General features: G+C 35.9%; 1 protein-coding gene across 2 annotated transcripts; it reads right to left on the bottom strand.

The window, feature by feature from the left end:
- Nucleotides 1–2,189: 2,189 nt before the first annotated feature.
- Nucleotides 2,190–14,184, bottom strand: LOC137238820 (uncharacterized). 2 transcript variants are annotated; one of them, XM_067763843.1, is made up of 5 exons: nt 14,075–14,184; nt 9,756–11,067; nt 5,913–6,242; nt 5,562–5,772; nt 2,190–2,647 (listed from the first exon to the last, which is right to left on the bottom strand). In XM_067763843.1, exons 1-5 carry the CDS (start codon nt 14,078–14,080, stop codon nt 2,458–2,460), a joined length of 2,049 nt encoding a protein of 682 aa, XP_067619944.1. In that variant the 5' UTR covers nt 14,081–14,184; the 3' UTR covers nt 2,190–2,457. The 2 variants fall into 2 exon arrangements, with proteins under 2 accessions (XP_067619944.1, XP_067619943.1); XM_067763842.1 differs by lacking the exon at nt 14,075–14,184 and adding an exon at nt 11,209–11,319.
- Nucleotides 14,185–18,993: the final 4,809 nt, after the last annotated feature.

Raw genomic sequence — 18,993 nt, 5'->3', positions numbered from 1 at the left:
TCCGGTACGTTGCTGAAAAGGCACCATTAAGGTACTAACCCGACCATTTGGAGAACGATTTAGTATGACCACATGAAACCTGCTAGGCCATCCCGCCCTCCCAAGCCCTACATCCATGAGAAACTTGGGATCGCCAGAGCCTCGGCTGAAACAGGATTCGCCACAGGTAAGTGAGGTTGGCATTTGGATTGAAGAAGCTATAAATTGCGCTGGATTGAAGAAGCTATAAATTGCGCTGAATCTATTTCGAATATTCTAACCCGCTGGGGGCAGTTATGCCAAAAATACCAAATAGATTCAGGGAGTTGTGTAGCGCAACCCTTTCAAGGGGTTGCCAGCGCAATATATAGCTTCTCCAACTTAATTGCCACCTCACCTATCTGTGGCGAATCCTGTTTCATTAACAGCCGAGGCTCTGGTGACCCCGTACTCATGGCTCTAGGGGGTTGCTAGGGCGGGATGGCCTAGAAGGTTGTTGTTGTTGTTGTTGTAGCGATAAGGTTGCTCCCCGAAGGCTTTGGGGAGTGTTATCGATGTGATGGTCCTTTGCCGGATGCAGATCCGGTACGCTCCGGTACCACAGCACCAATAAGGTGCTAGCCCGACCATCTCGGGAACGATTTATGTGGCCACATTAAACCTTCAGGCCATCCCCTCCCTCCCCACCCCCAAGATCCATGAGGAGCTTGGGGTCGCCAGAGCCTCGTCTGTTAGTGAAACAGGATTCGCCGCGGATAGGTGAGGTTGACAATTGGATTTGGAGAAGCTATATATTGCGCTGGCAACCTGAAGGGTTGCGCTACACACCCCTTGAATCTGGTATTTTAGTCGCCTCTTACGACAGGCATACCTACCGCGGGTATATTCTGACCCCCTTACCCGCTGGGGTGGCCTAGAAGGTCGTATGTGGTCATAACAAATCGTTTCCGAGATGGGCGTGCTTGGTACAGGAATGTACCGGATCTGCATCCGGCAAAGGACCATCAACATCGATAACACTCCCCATGTCCTTCGGGGAGTGTCCTTTTCTCTACAACAACAGTCATAACTGCCGCGGTATATTCTAAGCCCCCTAACCCGCTGGGGGTGGTATGGCTTTGGTCGAGTATATTTGTCAACAGATCGATGATCTCAGGAGAGCGGGTTCAAGTCCCACTCGCAGGAATAAATGGCTTTGAAAATATTTAAAGGCCCTTCGTCTTCATCTTGTGCCGATAAGGACACTCCTCGAACGTATTGGGAGGGTTATCAAAGCTAATGGTGTTTTGCCGGTTATAGATCCCGTACGTTCCTTTAACAATCATCCTAAAGGTAGTATCCCGACCATATATAATAACGTTAAGCCTTTTCGTTCCCCCTTATAGAAACTACAATTATTCGGATTATTAGATAGGCATTATATCAAATAGTAGTTTTAAGGGTTATCATTTTTATCATGAATTTTCATAAATGCTTTTGAACCTTCACGTTTTAAGCCGACTCCGAACGGGAGCAGATAAATTTTCGCTCGGAAGTTTTCATGGGATATAATTAATACAATTAAATTACTTTTTTCGGGATGGCCTAGGGGTTTTATGTGGTTATATTAATCGTTCCCGCGATAGTCGGGCTAGTACCTTAATCGTGCTTTGTTACCAGAACGTGCCGGATCTATATCCTATCCTATCTATAAAGGACCATCAACATCGAAAACACTCTCCAAAAACTCAATAGTTCTATGGCTGAGACACGTACGAAAATGTAAAAAAATTGGTTGACCCTTTCGCAATGATTACGAAATTTGGTAAAAACGTTACGACGACGACCATGTTGTTTAGCGACAGACACTCTCCGAAGGTTTTGGGGAGTGTTATCGATGTTGATGTGCCTTTACCGATCCGGTAGGTTCCGGTAACAAGCACCATTAAGGTATAAGCCCGACCATTTCGGGAACGATTTAATATTACCACATTGAACTTTGAAGGTCATACAGCCCACCCCCCCTTCCCCTCCCACCCTTGTTCTTTGGGACGTGAAACAAAATTATAAACTTGAATAATATGTATAAAAATAAGTACTTTTTATTACATTCGCATAAGGGAATATTAGACATATCGCTCATTTACTTCAATAGTGTCATAACTCAAAAAACACAATTTTCCAGTAGAGCCATTCAAAGATTTTAACTACCATATGTTGCGTATATAGAGGCATACTTTAATTTTTATAGGACGTGGTAAACTTTAAATGATTACAAAGATTTTTTTATACAACATAGATCATGGTATTGGGTATGGCTATATGTTATTAACTCAAAAGTCATATTTTTTTAGTTATGACACTATTGAAGTAAATGAGCGATATGTAAATATAGTATATACATATGTATGTACAATACATACATATTTACCTATGAACATAAGTATATTCTATAGCATTAATATTGTTAGAAACAAATACAATATTTAATTCACATGCTCAAGGATCCTCGCTATGGTCATGGTGCTCTTTCGAGTTTTCATGTATATTCAACCAGTTTTTTGGTCTAATGAGCATACGTGTTTTAAGCAGGGAGTAATCGCCACGCCACTGTTCCCAGATAATGCCAATATAGTTGTGACCGTTTGGTGTTTCACGGTAAATACCATTCAAGTTTGCCTCCGAGCAGCTGAAAATGGGAATTTTGGATTCAATTCATTCATTTTATTTTCCGATTAAATTTTATTTTTTTTTTTTTTTTAATATAGTCTACAAAGTAATAACTTCTAGTCGAATGTACCTATCGGCTCATTAAAATCATAGCTTGTTGAATTTATATCTTCCACGGATAATTTATAATATCGAAAATCACGCGTTGGAGGGTAGCGTTTAAATAAATTAACTGATTCTGGGCATATATGTATATGTCCCGTTCATTATATTGCATTTATATTGTTATAAATTTTTGTACAAAATCGAAAAACCAGTAATTACAGTAACTTACTTCTACTGGTATATATCGGAAGACCGACCATCAGGGCACAGAGGTTTATATAATGCGTTCATCGTGAAGACCTTTGGACTCGTTCAATTTTTATAAGAGTACGTACCGTATGGATTCCATACTTACGAGCAATATTCAATGAGACTCCTCACCAACGGAACACAGCGACTTTAAGGTCATTTAAATCATCTGAATTTCGTCTGATGAGACCAATCATGGCAAAAGATTTGGCACATATGTATTCAAAAATAACACCTTGATCTTTTATCTCGTAACTCCGATTTAAGATGCATTAAAAAAGACTTTATACACATAGCGCTTAGAATTTCCATTAACGGCATTGATATTTTTTTACATAATCCGTATCGTCTTTTACGATCTTTGACCGAAAAACTATTTTTATCTCAGAAAAGGTTTGAAAACCACCTATTTCAGAATCTGTTTCAAAAACGCCCTATTTCCGAATTCGGTAATGCCTTAAATGGCGTTTTCAGTATCTTTATGGTCCCATAATTGGTTTTTTGAGAAGCATTAGCAGTTAAGATTGTTAGGTAGTCAAAAGCAGAACGCTTATAGAAGATTGTCTCTTATTTATTCATAAATTTATTTGAAACAAATTTGCCCATATCTCTGTGGTGAAGTTAAAAAATTTATTCTGCAAAAATTAATGCAATTGTTTTTTTTTTTTTGGGATTTGGTTTAGTTGATGGGTCTATATATAATAGTCCCAGTTCCAGGTTATTATGAGTCGTAAATGGTGTTTATTTAGTGGATTCAATTTCCAGTGTTGTATTGAAGAACGTTGAGCTCCACCAGTACACAATGGTAATACCAAAGAGGCCGGAACCATGTGTAGCCGTTTGCTATTAAGTATTTAAATTTTAGTGGTTTTGTAATATTTGTTTAAAAATAATAAAAATGTGGCAGAGATTATGACTCATTTGGCTGGTTATTTCAAGTTGAAATTAGTTTAGTTTTCAATATGTTGTAATTATTATGAGTGCAATGAAAATTGCATTATTTGATGAGTGCAATGAAAATTGCAGAGTATGTATACAAAACGAGCTGCTTTACAGCATAAAATATATACTTATGTAATCGATTATCTTTTATACGCCGTTAATTTGTTCCGTTAGTTCGCGTTACAAGTACGAGAATTTCAATATGTGGCTTGTTGCCATGTGTTTTGCACTGTCCCGTTACGATCCTTAAAGTTTATAAAACAAGTTTGGTTTTTAAATGGCACCACGTCGGTTTTTAAATCTCACTAATTCAAGAATTTTATTTTAGTATATAAATGTATGTATTTGTTCCGTTAGATCGCGTTACTTCAATTTTTGTTTCACAGTTATGTGGTGTCACACCATTTTAATTGACATAACTTCCTATTGGAAGTGCAAAAACTTTCCCTAAATCCAGTTGAGGGAAGCATTGCTCGTCTTAACTCCGCCAATTCGCCAGAATCGAGTCCATTTAGTTTTCGGCTCAAGAAAAGCCCGGATTATTTTGGTGTAGCCGAGGCTAACATTGCACGTCCACTCCGTTTCAAGTTTTATTCAAATTGTTAATGCAATTATCGACAAAATTTTGCACATTTACAATAAAATACGAACATGCCATTTGTTATTTGCATTTAAAATTCAGAGTTTAGTACGAATAAGGAAGTGGAATGTCCGAGCGCGAGATAAAAGTTATGCAATTATGTATCCTTTATTTACCACTCCTACATTTTCATGCTGTATAAGCCAATTTCGCTAAGTTCTAAGGAAATATTGTCATATCAAATATGAATTACTTGTTAGGAACATCCGAACAGTAGGTTTAAGTCACCATTAAGTAGCTGTGTACGGCATTTGGAAAATGTAGGTTCGTGTTGGTGCACAGGTGCGGAAAATAAATTCTCAAATGAGCTGTGCAATATTGAAAATATTTTGAGCACGCAACTCGTGTGTGTGCCATATGAAATAAATTTACTTAAGTATATGCGCGAGTGTGCTATTTGATTCAAAAATTCATACATATTAGATTGCTTGATAGGATATTTTTTGATATGTGTCTATTTATTTATGAATCCGAATGACTGGTAAAAATTGTGTGTGAGCTGTGTACTAAACCTTTTTTCTAATAGCGCACAGCTCATACGCAAGAGCAAAAAATACACAAATGTGCTGCACGTGTGTGTGTAAATACGAGCCCTGGGAAAATATATTTGTAATTGGTTTGAATAGATGTCTGCGAATGTCGTTTATAACAAAAGAAAATTTTCTGATCCAATGCCTACTATAGTTTTGATACCCAAAAAAGTGTCAGGATGTAACGTCCGTAACGTTGAAAACACCCATATACATACATGCATATCGATTATTTTGAATCTGAGGTCAACTTTAACTGTAGCTCAGAATCACTCTGAAACGGCGGGTTTTAAATTATGAATGCTTTCGGTTAGCCATTGGCTCATAATAAGCCAACCTCACATTAGCCCCTTTTAAAAATTTGACAGTTTTTCAGTTTAGTTTATTCCCTTAGTGCCAAATTATGTAAAAGTTTGTGACCCAAATCGAACTTTATTGCCTTAACTTTTAAAAACAGTTCCACTCACTTGTCAAACCACCATCCGCTTCCATAGCCAGTAGCGCATGAGCAACAAGCGTCCACACTCCTATCATTGCGCCGATCAAAAGTGCTGAAGTCCATTTCATTGTGATAATGCATCGCATCGGGTGCTGTTCCGTTATATCCGCCAATTAATAAGTTGTAATTATATTGCTCACTATCCAAGCGAAAGAATGAGTATTCTGCCCAAACTTGTTCTTGACATTTTTTAAAAATATAAATAAAAAATAGTTATTCAACATAGGGTAGATGGTAGATGTGTAAGTAACCTGATCCCTGAACCAAGTTACCAGGGAAGCATGACTTGTGTTTTACAATAAAAATGCACAAATCTTACCGTTATCAAAATCGGTCAGTTCAATGCGCAACTCGTAATCTTCGCGATCGACCAATTGATGTATAAATTCATTACCGAACCAAAATTCTTTAGTCAATTCACCAAATCCGTTTTTATATTCGACCCATGAGCGATTAAAATTTTCGTGCTCAGAGTATGGTCCACGATTCTGTATGACGGTCCATGACGCACCATCAGTAGCGAAAGCGCAGTAACGTTCGTTAAAATCACGGCTCGCTTCATTTATTTCGGTAGTAGAGAATTTGTAAACTCCATCTACAGATGGTCCGTTTAATTCATGACAGGAGTGCTTTTCTGGCTGCAAAAAGTCTAAAAATGAAATGAAAATCTAAAATAGCTTACTATTACATATAATAGAAGAAAATTTGTATATATAAATGTGAAAATCTGTACGGGGTCGGAGCACCACGCCTAAACTACACCACCGAATAACGCGAAAATGTACACAGTTCTTTCTATATTTTGCCATCATAACGGTAATAGGCATGGCTTCTCTCCGGGAAGTGGACCAGGGACCGACCTATACCAAAAAATCTAACTTGTGCGATTCGCAGGGGTAACTGTGACAAAGGTAATATTTGAAAAACCTTTTATTCTGGGAAGGGGGCCAGAGGTCGACATATTCTAAATAAAATATTTGCCTAGCTCAATATTTGACTATCTTAGCATTTGAGAAAAGTGGAATTTTCGGAAAGTGGAATTGTGCGATTTGTTGGAAATTTAGTACAAACTTCTCTTTTCGGAAAGTGGACGAGGGCTCGACCTTTTGTTATAGTTCGTATTCATGTTGTGATTTGCTTAAGATTTGGTACATGGGGACCTCTTTGTCTAGCTCAATATTTGAGAAACTTTTCATTCCGGGAAGTGGACCAGTGACTGACCTATTAGACAAAATCGTATTTAGTCGTTTCGAAAAAGGAAAATAAGATATCGGAGTGAGAATTGAAAAGGGGAAGAAAGATAAGGGAGGGTTAGGGAGAAGAAAGGAAATAAAAATGAAGAAAGTGCGAGGGGAAGTTGGGAAGGATAGGAAGCATGTGCATGTTGGGAATTGAAGAAGAATAGAGGAAGGTTGAGGGAGAGGAATGAAAGTGGGGGTAGAAGTGTAAAATATAGAGAACGTAAAAGGCAGAAGATACGGAGGAGAGACAGGGGTCAAATATGGAGAGAAAGAGCAAGCGGAAAGAAGTTCAATTTTTTTTTTACAACATGTCTAATGCCTCTGGTTACTGGTAGAGTAATAACATCTCAAGGAGGAATGTCATCGGGCAGTAGAACGGATCAATTATATGTCTACATATAACTTATTTATAAAAATGAAAGCGAATTTAAAAATTGCATTAGTTTCATATAGTTTCGTAAAGGTTTATACAAACATATTGAAATCGGTCGGCCAGAAGAAGCAGGTATTCGATATTTGGCAAAGAGATTCCATATATGAGGAATTAGGGTGAGAGGGATTGGGAACGGGAGTGGGAGAGGAAGTTGTAGTAGGACTGGGACTAGAACTGGAAGTGAGAATGGGAATGTGAATTTTGGCGGAAGTAGGAGTGGGTGTGGGATTAGGAATGGGATTGAGGGTGGTGGTGAGAATGTGGAGTGGAAGGCAGACAAATGGAATAAAGGAAATGGAAGATAGAGGAGAAGAGAATGGGATAGATAGTGAAGAGATTAAGCAAACCAATTCTCGGGCAGGACAAAGTCTTCGGGGTACTCTAGCTTTTAATAAGTAAGTAGATACCGAGCGTCAGTTACATTTTCAGAGTCGGAAAAAGCATTAAAAATGTTAAATGCGATGTAGCTCAATGATTACACAGGCCGACATATTTCAGGCCTAAAAATAAGCCAATACTTTTCTAAATGCCTTCGGTTTGTTGACCCTAAATCCGGTGGCATAGTTTTTAAATTAGTTCCTCTTGTCGAGATATTTCTTTCACTCTCAGGTTTAAAACACGTTTTTCTGATAGGCTAACTACGCTTTTTCGTCCAGGAACTGTTTATTACAAAGCAACATAAAATTTAAGAGTAAAACTATTTTCCTTAAAAATTTAATTTTCTTTTGGGAAGCTCCCTTTTTGATTTGAAATATTGTTCTTCAAACTGTATTAGGTTTGCGATAATACATAATTTGTTCACAAATTTTAAGTCTACATTTAGGCACTCTAGTCACTGTAGGCGGGTTCAGCAAACCATGCATGTTCGTCATAAAATTATATTAAATTTAAAAAACTTCTTGATATAAATTTAAAAAACAAAACATTTAAGTTGAAAAGATTTACATATGTCGACTACTCTATCACCTACACAACTCCAAACGCAATATAAGATAATGACTGAAAGTGCGCTACACATATTGCTTTTGTTCCCAGCAATGTCCTTGCGTAGAGTACAAAACCGTTAATTTCAATATATCACAAGTAAATATCGTAAGAATTAAATGAGGATTATGAGGGAATGAGGGTGTTATCGGCATATGCATATTTTTAATTAAAATTAGTTTTCGTGGCAAAATTACGTATTGAATGCAGCGGCAAAACATAATTTTCGTACCGTTATATAACAATATTTCGAAAGCAAAAACCAAAATGGAAAATCTGATTCGATGTTCAGGGGCCCTATTCAGTAACTGTGAGTTTTAAAATGTACACTTTTTCTTCATATAATTTGTATGAAAGAAAAATGTACATTTCAAAACTCATAGTTACTGAATAGGGCCTCAGATTTTCATTCCTAAACCTGGAATTTTTTCCAATTTTGTCGGCCTGTGTCGATGTACTTGTATCGATATTTTGTATTATTCTACAATTTATTAAGGTTTAATACGTTTATCTAGATATTCAACTTCGGTTCAATATTCTTGTTTATATAATAATCAATAAAATAAGCTATTTACGCATCTAACTTCAAGAAAATCGGATTCTTAGTTTCGAAATTCATCACAACATAACAGTAGAGCTATAATAATCAACCTCCCCCCCCCCCCCCCCCCCCCCAATTTTTTAGGGATGTAAGAAAAATCGGATATTGGAAAAAAATGTTAAATGAAAATGTTGAAAAACGTTTTGGAAAAAATGATTTTGCATTTTTCTTACACTTTTTTCTTAACGGTTAAGCGTCAATTAAGTAAGAAAGTAGGAACTCGAATATGTAAGAACTGGGTATCGCTTCTCACAAAATTTTTCATTTAAAGCACGAATGAAGCTTAAGATATTGGTCTGTGATACAATTTATATGACCGAATTTAAAAAATTACTTATTATTTCATTTTTATTTTCATTTATTGATTACATCTGAAGAATTTTCAAATATTGTCTTGAAGGTCACATAGTTTCCAATATGAAAACTAATATGTCTTGCAGGTAGGTCCCGTCCCGCTAATTTTTAGAAAATATTAAAAAGGAGCACGACGAAAATTGGAAGAGAAGTTCGGCTTAAAAATCTCTTCGGAGTTTATCGCGCTTTACATTCCTTTATTTATTTTTTTTTTTCAATATTAACTTTTTAAAATTTTTACCAATATCTGATTTTCTCATATCGGCAAAGAAGTGGCCTATCAATCTCTTTTGTTTGATAACTCTAGCCTAACCCGTACAGAGAAATTTGATTTTGAGACAACTTTTTCTATCTTTCCCCTCTTCTCTTTGCAGTTTTATTATAATTCTTACTCTCACTGTTCCTCTCATTTCTTTTATTTTTCCTCCCTGTTCATTATCCCTCTTGTCTAGACCTCCTCTAACTCTCTTACGCCCTTTATCAATTTAAAAGACTACCGACTTCTGCTCCATCGTTTTCTTTTCCCTTTCCTTACAGTGCCATACTCACCCACAATATCGAAACGATCATCGATTTTCGAAGCTTCTACTTCAGCATTTACACCACCGGGTGGATCCAAATTGTCGTCAATACCAGAGTCGTCACTGGTGTCTGTGTCTGTTTCGTTGTCAGTTTGATGATGATTTCTATCAACTTCTTCGACATCATCTTCGTCTATTATGGGTTGTTTAGTGTTGCTGCGTTTGGCATCCGCTTGGATAAATGGTCGCTTAGCTAACTTTTCGTTGACATCATTTATTAACATTTCAATTCGTTTTAGTAACAAATCAGAACTTTCGGTAAAAGTGGATAATTCCCCGGACATAGTCTGGCACTGATTCCAATCGCGATCGCTTTCATCACGCCATTCCACAAAACGCTTATCAATTTTTTTTATCCAGTTCAAAATGGCATCCAGTTGTTGTGAGTTTTTACTAGCCAATGATGGCATTTGTTTCAAATCTTTTGGTATTGATGTACGCGCACTGAGCGTTGAAACTTTATGATCTAGCGATTTCAGCGCGCGTTCAATATTTTGATTTGAATTGCAATTGCTACCGATTGGCGTCATTAACTTCGCCATTTTATTGTTACCATTTGAGTTTGGGTACCGTCGCTGATCCGCACGGCAATGGTCGCGTTCAATGTTTTGCACATGTCGCAATATGTTATTAAGACGCGTTGAGAGCTCGGTACGCAATTGCTTGTCAACGCCGATCGATTGTTTCAAATCCCCCAGCAGTGCGATATGTTCATACAAAAGTTCATTGGTATTCTGTTGTTGTTGGAGTTGATGCTCTTGCTGCGTAATACCACGGCCATTGTCATTGCCGTTGTTGTTTGTGTGATCATTAAATATGGATGATGCTGATGATGATCTAATTGAGCCAGATGCGGTAGCTGCAGCAATGGCGTTTGCTTGCTGATTATTGCATGTATCACTCAGATAAACGACCTTGCTCAAGATATGATTAAGTGTGAATTCTAGGCTTACTAGCTTGTTTCCGTATGCCTGTTGTTCGTCTTGGGTACGTTTAACGATATTCAATTTGTGTTCCAATGATTTCATTTGCTCATTCCAAGCATCGATGTGATGACGAAAGATGGCCCAGTTGTGCGCTTTTTCCTCTAAATTTTGAACGGCCCCATCGATTTGGTTCAAAACTTGATTAAAATGTTCCAGCTTTAAAGTATTAACGCAATCATTTGGAAGTGTGGAAAAATTAGTTGACACTTCAGGAATGGTTGAATTGCTTACAATTGCGGAAAGATTGAGTTGTAAATTAGAAGCGAGAAGCAGCAAAGAGTATATGAATTTGAACTGCAAAGAAAAAAACAGAACAAATATTTATGAAGTATTTACTGGTAAGTCCGAAAAACGTTCTCCAGACCGAAAATCAAATTGCCTGTATTTGAAAAAGGGCTTTAAACGTCCTCCTTCCCTTCATCTTCTATATCTCACCACGTCCATTTTGCTCTCCCACCCCAACTTCCTTATGTCGTTAGATGACAGCTAAAACTCATTGAGTACACTAGCTTTTGATTGCTGTAACTAACGGTATTTTCACTTTCATTAACGACTCTTTTAATTTGTGCCCCTATTACCTTGTTCTAGGTCGATGAAAATTAACTGGTTGTACGCAAAAAGCTTGGTTTTAGAAAAACTATACTTCACAAGTTATACGTGTCGAGCCATTATATACATACAATCTCTACACCAAATATTGGGTACTTGCTTCAAATCGTCGCGGAGGGCAGCCCATTCTTAGTGAATCTATACAGATTGGTTCAGGATGCATATACCCAAATATCATTAATCTGATCCAAATAAACGTAATCACTATTTTTCGCTAGGGGATGACTTCCCTCGCCAAATTTGATCTTTTATAAATATTTGTTAATATCGAAAAAGTAGACATGCTTATCGTCGACCATTTTCAATTCCAATCTATTCTAAGTCCAGATTAGGCCATATACGATATTCGTTGAATATATGTACTTTAATTTTTGCTGACGGGGAGACGGACGGATATAACTCAATCAATTTTTTTTTTTAACACTGACAATTTACATATATGAAAGTCTGTCTATGTATATCTATCTCGATTTCTTTATACCATTAACGTTGTACGATGATAGTATAATAAATTGTGTACTTAATACCGTTTTCACACAAAAACTTAATGGAATCACAATTCTAATTAATGAAATAATGAAGTTTTCCTTTTCATACAGGGCATTTTGCTTCATTAAGCGAACATCTGTGTGCAGCCCCAAACAAATATTACGTTTTTACAAAAAATATTTCGTTTTTACAAAAAAAAAGTTAAAATGGAAATCAGCCGTTTCCTTCTTAACTAAAAATACAATCAAAATAAAATGCATGCGCAACTACCCAGAGATGTTGCACCTAACCAAATATGTGCCTATTTTCGAAAAAGCCATATTATCTTTTGCAGCAAATGCAGCGAAATTTAAATTTTGAAATTTTTTCGTGTTTTCCTATTTTTCGTAAATTATTGAAAATAATTTATTTTTGATTGTTATTTGTTACATTGACAATAAAATTCGAAGCACTAAGCAAAACCGACAGGATTTTTCACTCGATTAGGCATTCAATAAAGCAATGATTAGATAATTTAGATTTGTATTTTGTATGGAAGATAGAGTTCAATCAGGCCTTTAATGTAAAAAACTTGACTAATTATTTCAATAAGCTTCTGTGTGAAATTGGCATAAACGTACAACTGGGTATAAAAACCTTCTGAACCCTAGGACCAAACGACATCTTTGGAAGATAGCATGGAATTATACAAGCATGCCGGTGTATTCCGCTGGTTGCTTTCAGAACATCCGTGGGCAGGTTCGTCCCTAATAACATGTCTTCTGGTCAAGTACCAAAGCCAAAGACTTATCCGAACTTCAGGGACTTACTCAACAATGCTCTTTATGGCAGAAGGATGAAGGATGGAAAAGGTGGAATAATTAATTCGCTTCCTGTTTAGCGACGTAAACTTTGCAAGAACTACGTGATTGTCCTTCGGTTTAAGTATCATGCCACTTCTTTTCAACATCGCGTACATATTAATAAATCTTCCGAAAGCCCTGTCTCCATAATAGGCCAATAGTTTGTCCTAACCTCGACCTCCGCTACTGATACCAGTACGATTGATGTACAGCTGCGAACACTGAAATAGTAGTGTACACCTACGGCTAACATTTTTTGAAATTACTAGATAACGAAAATAATAGTTGCATTCATTTTATTGCAAAACTTAAGGACAGTTGCATATCTAAATGTAGGGACAAAATAGTTTTCTTATACATAGGCACTAACAAAATTAAGTCCACGTAAGATGTGTTTCCATGCAAATTTCAGCGAGCAGCAAAATAGTAGTATAAAACAAACAAACCAAAATTATCATAGGTATGTATCTCGAATGATATTCCTTACTTGTTGAGCGTCTAGCAAACCGCTAAGAGCCTTTACCACCGTACAAAACAACCTTTGACCTATCCGTTAACAAAATGTTCCTCCGCTTCGAAATATACCAATCCAGGTGTTTTTTGGCAAAATGTAGTCTACGTACCACATGGGTCCCGGCCTATTTTAACGAGTAATCTCGTTTCTTATCATGGCGGCCTAGCAATCGGCAGTTGTATATACTTCTTGGTATGTTTTCGCGATTGTAATAAGGGCTTTAATAATTTCGCGTTTTTCGTGAGTGCAGTGTACACCTCGTTCTACTAAAAGCTATAATAATTTTTCTTTTCTTTTTTTATATATAAAAAATATTTCAAACTTACTTATTTTTACAAAAATTAATTATTGTTATTAGAAATTAAATTTTGTGAAATTTTTTGTTCTACCCTACTAGTCCACCGCTCGCCTGAAATGCCATTCACAATATAGATTGCTTCTTAAAAGTTAAAGTGTTGCTGGTGAACTGTTTATATTTTGCATATAGTTAAAGCATACGCAAGGGATAATAATTTAAAAAAAAAGATATCAATATTACATTATTTCCGATATTATTCGAACTATGCAATTCGCAAGTGCGCGCTACTATTTCAGTGATCGCAACTGTAAATGATATTTGTTCCAGAAGAAGCGACTTTTCGAAAACTGCAGCCAAATTATTAAGAACAACCGAGATTCCACCGTTGCCAGTAAATTTTAAATTAGCACAATGGTTCAATACTTCATGCGGTATATTTCTAGCACCAAGTATTTATTTATTTTAACTACCTATTTTGAAATCAATTGAATTATTTACTGCAATCTATGAATTTGTGTTTTGTATACATATTTATATTCTTATTCTTACAATCATTGTTCCGAAAGTCAAATCCTTAAAACCACACAACCACACACTTCTAGTATTCAAATTGAACTGAGCAATGTAAATAAGCCTTCGATCTAAAAATTTAATTTGCTTTCGCTTTTCTGCGTTTAGGGAAACAAAATTCATAAAAAAAAACCCTTTATATATCCAAAGCTGTATATACTATTATATAGGAACATTAGAGTGGTCCTTAAAAATCAAATCAAATTAACGACTATTTTCAGTCTTATTTCCTCAAACGATCAATATATTACATATACATTTTACTCTAGACTGAATATGGTTGCCTGTCTTAATAGGATAGCCTGACCACTGACATACGGTGAATACACAAAATTCTTTAGCAAAAGTTATTTGGCGAGACAATTTTTATTTCACTACTATTTCCTGTAAAAAATTGGGAAGGGATATATTTTCGTCATTTCTGTACAGAATTGAAGAAGCTGAATACGTCATATACGTTTTTAACAAAAAAATTAGCCATTCTAATGTACTTTAGAAATTTGTGAACATTAGGGTGGATGGTCGAAGTTAAATTCAACATAAAAGGGCGGCGTTACAGGATTAGGATTTCAATTATTCAGTAGTCACCTTGAGGGTTGTGCTTTGGAGCGCCTAAAACTAGTTTCCGAAAATTAAACTGATGCTGCGTAATTTAGGATTTGCGAGGGACTGCCTTGTGTGTTGCCAGCAGCAGTGGTAAGGAAAGAAGAAATTTATTTTTAAACGGCAGCTCTAATGTTTATGTATGCATGTTTATCATTATGAGTTCCAGATGGTGACAATATCTTAAGAATCTTGGTAATTATTGATTCACTGATGAGAAATATCCACACACACACTCATGGGCACAAAGCCACGAAAACTGGCAAGTTTCAAACTCCCATGAAAGACTAACAAGTTTTGTTATTCGAGTGGAAAACTGGCACATACATACATACATATCGACCTATCCTTTAGAAAGAAATATTGTTAACAAAGACGTATCTCAGACATTTTATTAGTAAGGCCGTATCTCAGCGAAGTCATTAATAAAGTCGTATCTTAGGAGACTGGTTAAAAAGGTTGTAATTGAAAAAATGTTTTGACTTTTTAATTCCTTTCCACAATTCGTAAACAACTTACATCGATTTTGTGACAAAATAATTATTTTTTCAGTTATAACGTTTTTAACCGGTCTGATGAGATACGACTTTATTAATGACTTTGTTGAAACGCGGCCTTATTAACAGAATTTTTGAGATACGTCCTTGTTAACAAAGCTTTTAAGTTATGACCTTTCTATTGGAAAAGAACATATTTCAAATATTGCTTTGATCGGAACTAAATCTTGTAAGATGTAAGCACAGATTCCATTGCGAATACTGTCAAATATTCCATCGAGAATTGGTTCGAGTACTGGGTTTTAGGTTATAGCTAGTGACTAAAATGCATATCAAAGAACTAGAGGTACCGTGGGTAAAAATAGTTAGTTTGATTGTAGCTAGATCTTTACCAGTTTCAAAATGTTTTTGAATGTATATAACTATCCAAACCCCGAAAAAATGTTGTTATGGTTTTATGGTTAGAAACCAGCTAAATAGTACCGATAAACGGTAAGTATATCGTCGGCTTATATTCAATACCCTCTATCAGCAATTTTAACGAAAATTAGTTTAAGATGCTTAAATGATATGACATTAATGCCAGCTTTAAATCTTAGCTAAAATGGTATTAATTCTCATTTTGAAAATACCTCTATTAGCAAAAAAAATTTTTTTGCGTTAATATACCAATAACGAAGGCGTTGTGTAAAACTTATCAAAAGGATATGGTTTCTAAAATTTGGTATTGTTTGGGCAACAGAACAACAACATTTTGCTAATATCGTTGATGCTATGCCTGTTGGTGGTCACGTTGACTACGTTCATTTTGCGCTAACTCCATTTCTATTCGAAAGCAATAAATTTTACAATTCAAGAACGGTTTTTGGCTTTCGTGAATTGCAACCACCAAATCGCTGATTTAATTTTCCATACTCTAGATAAACATGAAAGAAATCGCATTAAAAGATTGTCGTGCACACGGGTACGATAACGGCGCCAATATGAAAGGAGCTTACAACGGAGCACAACGTCACATTCTCGACAAAAACACGAATGCTGATTAATCGCCTTGTGCAACCCACAGCGTGAATTTATGTGATCTTGATGCTGCAGAATGTTGTACGGCTGCAATTACTTTCTTCGGAGTTGTATAAAAATGTTTTACTATTTTCAGCAGCAGTCCACAACGATGAGACATCCTTAAAAAAAATGTACCGAGCTCTCTTCATAGTCTTTCAGACAAAAGCCAAATTTGACTGCGTAAGCATACGGATGTGTTACCGGAATTCTCAAGTACATTAACAAGTTCGAATGTATCTTGCTGTCCTCAATTTGGTTCAAAATGCTGACTAGCATTAATTAAAGAAACGTGGTCCTCCAAGCTAGAGACGCCATCATAGATGTTGAGATTCGACATCTAGAAGCCTTATTAGCTGATTTGAAGTTGATCAGGAACCAATGGGAAACAACTTTAAACGAATGAAAAACAGTTGTTGTAAAAACATTGGCGATAACAGTTTTTTGAAAAATAAAAAAAATATTTTTTGGGTTTTGGGGAGTGTTTTGCTCCAAAAATTTACCCCTTCGCCATTTTATTTTCGCAGGCTCGAAATTTATTTTTTGGGTATGCGTAGTGGAACTTTTTTCCTGAGACCAAATCCTATCGAAAAATCGATGGCGCGATATCGGTTAATAAATTGACCCAGTCTAATCTACATACATATGTTCAAAATCTGTATACAATTTTCCCCAACATTTGTGTTGCTTTACGTATCTTTTGCACTATACCTGTCACTGTAGCTAGTGCAGAACGTTCCTTCCATTGTGAATCAAACTAAGTGTGATATCTTCTGTATAGACGTCAAAATTCCAAAGTAATTGGATCACCTGATTTGTAATTGACTATCGCTGTCTCATTCTGTATCTCTTTCTATCACCCGCTGAAGATAGCCGTCCCCAGGCATGCTTAACCAACGAACCGATATCATTACGTTACGATAATTAACGTTAATAAACGAAACAAAGTCATTTCATTTCGTTTATTAACGTTAAGAACGTTAAAATAACGAAATGATTTTGTTTCGTTTTCTTCCATATCAAAACGAAGTCAAATTGTTTATGTTGATTATTAATTTCAAACTATGCTGGCAAAGCTGATTGAAGGCGGAGTCATTAAAGGTTAAAGCATTAAGCCGGAGTCATTGGTGCCGTATGTCGTATCGCTGTATCCGTATCCCTAACGTAATCAGCTGTTTATCGTTACGACGGTAAACCAAAACCCAATTGGTTGGCTACGATACGGTTACGACTTTAGCGGCACCAATAATCGATTGCATTGATTCTCATAAGGTTGGTCGAATCAGCTGTTAAAAGTTTACCGATACGGTTACCGATAAAGCACCAATGTCTCCAGCTTTAGCCAAGCTGATTGCAACTTTTCTCATGAATTTTGACAGTACGAACATTTCTCAGAGTATTTTTGACATTACCACCAACGAATATTACACAAACAAATTACATGGAGTTTGTGTGTATGTCCACTCGCTGTTACCACCTTACGGCTTCACCATGGCTATAGCATTGCCAGCAGAATTCAAACATAAAGTTAACGAAAGCTTTTCGTTTCGGTTAAAAACGAGATACAATTTATCTTGATAAATTCTTTATCGATAATATTTCGAAGTGTTTCAATGGAAACGGTGGAAATTTTTTCATAAACGAATAGCTTAACGTTAAGGTGCATCCCTGGCCGGCCCTATGCGCCGCCATATTGAACACCCTGTCAAAACGCTAAAAAGTAGCCATATTGCAGAGCTGTAAAAAGATTGAATCAATTGAGTGTGCATTCTTTTATAAAATTTGTGATTTTTTGGTTGCATATTATAAATCTCCATTCCTGAATGGCTTAAAATACTTTAACTCAAAGCTAAAGTGTGTGTGTTATTGAATGGTAAAATATAATTTAATATAGAGTGTGAATGTAGGAACCATTCCCAATCTTTAATGAATGTAAACTTGAAATGAATGCACACTTTTTTTCCATTCAGTTCTAAATACTTTTTCCCCCAGGTTATTTTTTTGTATATTTTCATTGCCATCAGATATGTTAAATCAATTTAGGAGTTGGGTGCAAAAAAGGCGCAAAATTGGTCAATAGCAAAAATAGCCCCTTCTAATTATTCAAGTAGTTTAATATTTAAGAATTCATGAGCTTAACACCGGCTTATAATTATTGAATATGAATTATTATGTTTGTTTAAGAGCAACTGAAAAAGAAGAAGAAGTATTTACTGGTATATTGCGACGGTACCATTTCGAAAACAAACAAACAAGTAGTTAATTATAAACCAGGAAAGTCTTAAATCATCTTCATGGTGTCCGAACATAAGACATACAAGAAATAGTAAGTACTTCATAGCAGATTTTGTATACTTCATAATTGAGTTGATTTTTTTTTAATTAATCGTGTGAGATCAAAAAATGTTAGGTTCTTGTGGGTTGATTGGTTTCCTTTTAAGGTAAATCTCGCGGATACGCGGATAACTCGCTTACATAAAACCATAGGGCTCTTGATTATATAAAGTATTCAAAAGACATGAAGATATAGTCGAATTTGGCTGAAACTTCGCAGAGACAATCTATTGCTTTCTTGCTATATGTCAAAATGTTACTACTTATTTTGCTATTGTTGTAAAATGGATTTTGTAAATGAACACATTGTGCATTGACCAAATAGAGTGTGGATATTTTTTGTCGATAATATAACAAAAACAGATACTTGAGTTTAAGTCGTTTAAATACATCAAAGTGCATAGG

Source organism: Eurosta solidaginis, chromosome 1 (assembly GCF_040869045.1).
Source record: "Eurosta solidaginis isolate ZX-2024a chromosome 1, ASM4086904v1, whole genome shotgun sequence".
Lineage (NCBI taxonomy): Eukaryota > Metazoa > Arthropoda > Insecta > Diptera > Tephritidae > Eurosta > Eurosta solidaginis.
This window is presented reverse-complemented; position numbering and strand designations above follow the sequence as displayed.